Raw genomic sequence first — 8289 nt, 5'->3', positions numbered from 1 at the left:
GAGTCCAACACTCGGACCGCACCATTTGACGGTGGCTGTTTTAGCGCCATTAACATTGGTTGGTTCCTGAACATGATGTATGAACAGGTGAATGCGCATTCTCTTAGTCAGGGAGTGTAAAGTATTCTGTCAGAGATGGTTGGGAGACGGATGTAAGTGCAGAAGGTGTGTTTATTAATACAAGTGAAGACTGTAAACAATCCAGAACGGCAGTCAAAATCGTAAAACGGTGAAACGGGCAATAGGTCAAGCGACGCACAAACAGGCTATCGTAGACTCAGCAGAATCAAAGACGAGAAACAGGAAATCAGGGATCAGGAACCCAAACAAAGAAATAAAGCTTGGTAATGTGTCAGCAACGCAACTCAATACTTCGCAAAGTAAGTGTGTTTTCGTAGTTTTTATATAGGTGCGCTGGTCTTAATCCTGTGCAGGTGCAAGTTGTTTACAGCGCGCACGCGAGAGTCTGCTTGGCGTGTGCGCTGTCCGGAGCGCGCCCAAGAGCAGTACCGGTTCACCCAATACGCACACTACACATGTTGCGTAGGGCCCCACAAACTCATAGAGGCCCCGTGGGGGGAGTGACGATGCTCGCGCACGTCAGATTCCCAGTGCATGTGCATCAACCTAGCAAGATGAAGCGGAGTTATCCCTCGGGGAGTGAAAAAAGGAAAAAGAAACTGCATGAAAATGAATAGCGGGAACAGCAGTCAGGTAACTCTCCTCTCCGAGTGGGAGGGACGGGGCTAGTCGGTGTTTGATCTACATAACAGGGTGGTGAGCCCTGGGTAAACCCCGGACGGTCTCCATGTGCATCTTGCTGGCTTCTACAGTTTAAGTGTTATATCAATCGTTCTGAGTGTAGTTACAACTGGACTTATACAAAATGGAAAGTAATGGATAAATATTTACTAAGATTGAATTTTGTTTGCTTGGATAGCCCACAGGCAAATATAGATGCAGATATATTAGTGAATAAATAAAACTCGTGAAATATTATGACAATGGTGCTAAATAATAATCTAAATCACCCACATTTTAAGTACAGTATCTGAAGGTAAAACAAGTGCAGCCAATTTGAAGGAGCCGAATTAATAGTAGCCTTATCTATATTTTACGGGTGCTATGCTTAAGTTTCTAACAAGCAGCACAGAGTCCAGCCAGTCAGCCAGTGGAGGGACAGAACCAGATAGGACAGGCACAGATGAGCCACCTTCAACCAGCACAGATGAGTCATATGCAGCTGCCTCAGCTAGTACAAGCAGCAGCACAGGTCCAGTACAGCCACCGTTGTCAAGTACAGACACGGGGGAAGAACAGGCAACCTCGGCCACTATTCACACAACCACGTGTGCACAGCAAGCATCAGAAGCTAGCTCAGACCCTAAAGCAACAGTCTCTGCTCCACCAAGTGATCCAGCAGACTGGCCCCCAGTCTTAACGGACTGTATGCGGACTGAGTTAGTGCGCAGAGGTCCAGTCAGGCCAGGAGTAGATTTTTCTTACCCCAAAGACAAGTCCAGAAGAGGACCTACCATCAGCTAATATGACTGCCTTTGAGCTGCTTTCTTTCCTTTGTGAGAAAAATCTGGAGGAACTCTATCCTAACCTTTGGATAGCCCTGAGAATTGCTGTCACTCTGCCTGTGACAGTTGCCTCAGCTGAGAGGAGCTTCAGCAAGTTAAAAATGATCAAAAACTATCTGAGATCTTCCATGTCCCAGGAACGTCTGAGTGGTTTGGCCATCATGAGCATCAACCATGATGTGGGGAAGCAAATATCATATGACGACATTCATTGATGATTTTGCATCCAGAAAGTGCAGAAAGGGACATTTTTAATGGTGAGTAATTTGTTACACATTTAGTTCGATTTGATTTGGTCTGATTTGGCCTGTGGGCGGCATGGTGGTGTAGTGGTTAGCGCCGTCGCCTCACAGCAAGAAGGTCCGGGTTTGAGCCCCGTGGCCGGCGAGGGCCTTTCTCTGTGGAGTTTGCATGTTCTCCCCGTGTCCGCGTGGGTTTCCTCTGGGTGCTCTGGTTTCCCCCACAGTCCAAAGACATGCAGGTTAGGTTAACTGGTGACTCTAAATTGACCGTAGGTGTGAATGTGAGTGTGAATGGTTGTCTGTGTCTATGTGTCGGCCCTGTGATGACCTGGCGACTTGTCCAGGGTGTACCCCGCCTTTCGCCCGTAGTCAGCTGGGATAGGCTCCAACTTGCCTGTGACCCTGTAGAACAGGACAAAGCGGCTACAGATAATGAGATGAGATGATTTGGTCTGTATTTATTTGGAGTTAGACCAACAGGTGGCGACACTAGTGCAATATGTTTAAAGGGGGGGATGAGTGGAAGCACTGGGTGTCAGGTGCGACTGTTGAACATTTTGGGGTTCAGTTAAGAGGGCCCCTTAGCAGAATTTTGCCTAGGGCCCCATGGAGGTCTGAACCGGCTCTGCCCGAGAGTCTACTTGGCGTGTGCGCTGTCTGGAGCGCGCCCGAGAGTCTATTTGGTGTGTGCGCTGTCTGGAGCGCGCCCGAGAGTCTACTTGGCGTGTGCACTGTCCGGAGCGCATCCGAGAGTCTATTTGATGCACATGCCAAGGGGTGCAGGTGTAACACTCTTGCACGAAATTAGTATAAAAATTAATGTAGATAATTATCTTTTGCCAAATTATTATGGCACGTTACAAAAAATAAAGAAAAAATCCAAGTCCTCGTCTCCAATTTACAAGTCCGAATGCAGTTAATGCACGAGTCCAAGTCCGAGTCATCAGTGCTCAAGTACAAGTTGAGTCACGAGTTCTTAAAATTAGGGCAGGAGTCGGACTCGAGTGCTACAAGCCTGGACCGAAGTTCCAATTTCTACCTGTAATTTCTTGCCTTATTTATAAAATACAAAATATTTTATTTCAGAATATATTGCACTAAAGATGTCAAATATTACCCATGAATTAAAAAAAAATTTTCAAAAAGAAAATGATCATTGGTTAATGAAAGAGTAAAACCAAGTGATGGTTAATCATACAGGTTAAATTAATGTTTAAGAGATGGACAAACCACACCGTTTTGTGGGAACTATCATTCAACTGATGAGTCATGTGCGGTACACAACATGTTAATGAAATGAGGTGCTGTGTGTGTGTGTGTGTGTGTGTGTGAGAGTGTGTGTGAGTGGAAAGCTTGCAATCTCTGAGTATGGCTTGCTGCCCGGCTGTCTTTTAGCGACTCACTGGTCCAGAATAAAGACCCAGAAGAGAGCTAAGCTTGTGTTCTAATCCATTACTTTGCATATGTGGTCAAAACTCATCATGAAGTCCCAGTGGACGTTTTTGCTCCTGCCTTCTTGTTTATTGCTGGCCATCGGCTTCAATTTGGAAGTTAAATATCATCCTGAAACAGATGCAGTCAACTACAGGGATCCATGCAAGGCAGGTAAATACATCATAAATATTCATCATGCATGTTTTTCAAATCGTGTTTCTACTTCGACACAGTTGAGGTGTCTCTCTTGGGATTGCTACTAATTTATATTACTCTGAAATTGGTCTCAAGAGTAGGACTTAAGTGTGTGTGTGTATATTACTTAAACAGATGCCATAATGGATGAAAAAACATGCAATTCAAGTGTTTAGACAGAGCGTCATTATATAATAGCACCAGTTTTGCCCCCAACTCTTTATCTTCAAAACAGTAATAGCCTTTAACATTTTTGTTTATTGATAACTATTGGTTCAGGCAAAAGAAAATCCTAAAACATATCCAGTCAAATACAAGTACCCATGCATAAAATAACATTGCACATTTAAATAATATTGGCTGGCTTTTTTGTGGTACAGTGACGCTTGAAAGTTTGTAAACCCTTTAGAATTTTCTAGATTTCTGCATACAGTAAATATGACCTAAAACAACATCAGATTTTCACACAAGTCCTAAAAGTAGATAAAGAGAACCCAGTTAAACAAATGAGACAAAAAAATTATACTTGGTCATTTATTTATTGAGGAAAATGATCATCCAATATTACATATCTGTGAGTGGCAAAAGTATGTGAACCTCTAGGATTAGCAGTTAATTTGAAGGTGAAATTAGAGTCAGCTGTTTTCAATCAATGGGATGACAATCAGGTGTGAATGGGCACCCTGTTTTATTTAAAGAACAGGGATCTATCAAAGTCTGATCTTCACAACACGTTTGTGGAAGTGTATCATGGCACGAACAAAGGAGATTTCTGAGGACCTCAGAAAAAGCGTTGTTGAGGCTCATCAGACTGGAAAAGGTTACAAAACCATCTCTAAAGAGTTTGGACTCCAACGATCCACAGTCAGACAGATTGTGTACAAATGGAGGAATTTCAAGACCATCGTTACCCTCCCCAGGAGTGGTCGACCAACAAAGATCTCTCCAAGAGCAAGGCATGTAATAGTCGGCGAGGTCACAAAGGACCCCAGGGTAACTTCTAAGCAACTGAAGGCCTCTCTCACATTGGCTAATGTTAATGTTCATGAGTCCACCATCAGGAGAACACTGAACAACAATGGTGTGCATGGCAGGGTTGCAAGGAGAAAGCCACTGCTCTCCAAAAAGAACATTGCTGCTCGTCTGCAGTTTGCTAAAGAGCATGTGGACAAGCCAGAAGGCTATTGGAAAAATGTTTTGTGGATGGATGAGACAATAAATATATACTAACTTAAAAGCAGCATGATAGGAGAACTATCATGCTGCTTTTAAGTTAGTATATATTTATTGTCCATATTAATATTCAAATAGCCTAGTTTTCAGTTACTTTATTTGCATGGTCGGGCCCACAGTAATTGGCCTACTGACTATTGTGGCTATCATGCCTAATTGTTTAGTATATAGCTTAATTTTAAATTATGTTTGGTTTGTATATTTATATCAACTCATTCTTGGCTAGTAAATTATTTTAATTTCATTTTTTTATTTTCATAGTCGGGCCCACAGTAATTGGTCTAGGACTGTTGTGGTTATCCTGCCTCACTCTTTTGTAATAGTTTTTATACTTTAGTTTTTAAACCTTAATTTGTTTTTTGTTTGTATTATTATTTCTGAGGCGAAGCTAAATAAAAAAATAATAATAAAGACCAAAATAGAGGTTTTTGGTTTAAATGAGAAGCGTTATGTTTGGAGAAAGGAAAACACTGCATTCCAGCATAAGAACCTTATTCCATCTGTGAAACATGGTGGTGGTAGTATCATGGTTTGGGCCTGTTTTGCTGCATCTGGGCCAGGACGGCTTGCCATCATTGATGGAACAATGAATTCTGAATTATACCAGTGAATTCTAAAGGAAAATGTCAGGACATCTGTCCATGAACTGAATCTCAAGAGAAGGTGGGTCATGCAGCAAGACAACGACCCTAAGCACACAAGTCATTCTACCAAAGAATGGTTAAAGAAGAATAAAGTTAATGTTTTGGAATGGCCAAGTCAAAGTCCTAACCTTAATCCAATGGAAATGTTGTGGAAGGACCTGAAGCGAGCAGTTCATGTGAGGAAACCCACCAACATCCCAGAGCTGAAGCTGTTCTGTACGGAGGAATGGGCTAAAATTCCTCCAAGCCGGTGTGCAGGACTGATCAACAGTTACTGGAAACATTTAGTTGCAGTTATTGCTGCACAAGGGGGTCACACCAGATACTGAAAGCAAAGGTTCACATACTTTTGCCACTCACAGATATGTAATATTGGATCATTTTCCTCAATAAATAAATGACCAAGTATAATATTTTTGTCTCATTTGTTTAACTAGGTTCTCTTTATCTACTTTTAGGACTTGTGTGAAAATCTGATGATGTTTTAGGTCATATTTATGCAGAAATATATAGAAAATTCTAAAGGGTTCACAAACTTTCAATCACCACTGTATATCAGATATATTCCATTCAGCTAGTATGATACTGAACGAGTCAAAGACGAGTAGCTGAATGGAATATATTTGATATACCACAAAAAAAGCCAGCCAATATTATTATTATTATTATTATTATTATTATAATACATGGACACTATTCATTTCAGCATTCTCAAAAGCTTACCTGTGACTCAGTGCTGTTAGAGTGGCAGTCCAGTTACCTTCCAGCCGGTGTAGCTGTAGCATTAGCGAAGGCCGATGCTAGCTTACCTGCGACTCGGTGCTGTTAGTGCAGCAGTCCAGTTAGCTTCCAGCCGGCATAGCAGTAGCGTTAGCAAAGGCCGATGCTAGCTTACCTGCGACTCGGTGCTGTTAGTGCGGCAGTCCAGTTACCTTCTAGCTGGTGTAATTTTAGCGCAGGCCACTGCTAGCACAGTCAAGCCAAATAGTCATCGTCTTCTGCTTAGTATTACTATTCGTATTATTTTCCCTGTGTAATTTACTTAGTTACTTTTAAAATCAACATAGACAACTACACACAACGGAGCAACCTGGCGGCCAAAATTCTCTCAAAATCTTCTGCTTTTAAAGAAGCAAACCTCACTGCCAAGTTTGTTTACAAACTGTCAGAGCCATTCGCTAGCATGTCTGACGTGTCTCTTTTCCAGTTTTTTCAATGTCCCTTGGTGTGTTTTTCTCTTGTAAGTATGCGTGAAGAATATATAATGAAGTTTTGGTAGCCTTTTGGGTGTCCAGTGCATCTTTAGTTTCTTTATTTACTGCTTAAACCGAGCACTGGATTAGCCTCGTCTTCTCTCTTTCCCGGCTGACAAAGAAATGATTGTGCGCAGACGCAGCAGAAAAGTTTTGCCACTGGATCTTTGCATAAGCTCTGACGTGTGACGTCGTGCTGTCTTGACAACGTGCAATATTATAACAATATTGCATGCTCATTATCCATTGGGGAGAGTAGCGTAATACATAGAGGATAAGCAATATGATGATAATAATATTGTTTCTTTATAATATTATATATTATGAAGAAACTAGGCCTGTGGGAAAGGTAAGTACCCCCACACCCCACCCCCACCCCTAGCTGCAGTCTTTCCCACTGCCAGTCATATTTTCCTGACAGTCCTCCAGTCTTCCTTGGGCTTCAAATGCTCTATTCCCAGAAAGCTTATAATTGGAGAGAAATGTTGATATTGCTGAGAGTTCTCTCTCATTTACACTGTCACTTTTTGTGTGTACACACACACACACACACACACACACACACACACACACACACACACAGTGAATGATTTCTGTCTGACACATCCTATTCCTCTGGAAAAATTGTGTACTAATTACACTACACTTATTTTGAAGTGTTTTATTCCACTTACTCCTCTTTATATATAGCAATTTGCCAGAAATTACATTTTCTAAATTAAAGTATACCTCATCCTTTTTTTTCTTCAGACTTAAACATTTATAGTCACCTTTAAAGGAACAGTCCACCGTACTTCCATAATGAAATATGCTCTTATCTGAATTGAGACGAGCTGCTCCGTACCTCTCCGAGCTTTGCGCGACCTCCCAGTCAGTCAGACGCAGTCAGACGCGCTGTCACTCCTGTTAGCAATGTAGCTAGGCTCAGTATGGCCAATGGTATTTTTTGGGGCTGTAGTTAGATGCGACCAAACTCTTCCGCGTTTTTCCTGTTTACATAGGTTTATATGACCAGTGATATGAAACAAGTTCAGTTACACAAATTGAAACGTAGCGATTTTCTATGCTATGGAAAGTCCGCACTATAATGACAGGCGTACCTTCTGCGCGCTTCGGCAGCGCATTGATATCTGAGCTCCGTATCAATGCGCTGCCGAAGCGCGCAGAAGGTGTTAGTACGCCTGTCATTATAGTGCGGATTTTCCATAGCATAGAAAATCGCTACGTTTCAATTTGTGTAACTGAACTTGTTTCATGTCACTGGTCATATAAACCTATGTAAACAGGAAAAACGCGGAAGAGTTTGGTCGCATCTAACTACAGCCCCAAAAAATACCATTGGCCATACTGAGCCTAGCTACATTGCTAATAGGAGTGACAGCGCGTCTGACTGACTGGGAGGTCGCGCAAAGCTTGGAGAGGTACGGAGCAGCTCGTCTCAATTCAGATAAGAGCATATTTCATTATGGAAGTACGGTGGACTGTTCCTTTAATATTGTTGAAGGTCCTGAAACAAGTTAGTTCCTGCTATAGTGTTCATTATCTCATCTCATCTCATTATCTCTAGCTGCTTTATCCTTCATTGTTCATTATAGCAGCTATAAATGTCATTCCATCACCAGCTGCTCTTTTATTTCCCCCTTGAAGTTATTAAGAAAAAAAAATGCAGCTTATTATGTTACTGGGAAACTAGAAAGTGCAA

At 41.9% G+C, this 8289-nt stretch overlaps 1 protein-coding gene across 1 annotated transcript in view; it reads left to right on the top strand.

The window, feature by feature from the left end:
- The first annotated feature begins 3309 nt into the window (after positions 1 to 3309).
- The window catches only part of bmp1b (bone morphogenetic protein 1b), an 80776-nt gene continuing 75796 nt past the window's right edge, over positions 3310 to 8289 (top strand). Inside the window, exon 1 of the mRNA XM_060908594.1 lies at positions 3310 to 3433. Within this exon, the coding sequence (XP_060764577.1) occupies positions 3310 to 3433 (124 nt within the window). The remainder of the gene's footprint in view (positions 3434 to 8289) is intronic.

Source organism: Neoarius graeffei, chromosome 25 (assembly GCF_027579695.1).
Source record: "Neoarius graeffei isolate fNeoGra1 chromosome 25, fNeoGra1.pri, whole genome shotgun sequence".
In the NCBI taxonomy this organism is placed as follows: Eukaryota; Metazoa; Chordata; class Actinopteri; order Siluriformes; family Ariidae; genus Neoarius; species Neoarius graeffei.
This window is presented reverse-complemented; position numbering and strand designations above follow the sequence as displayed.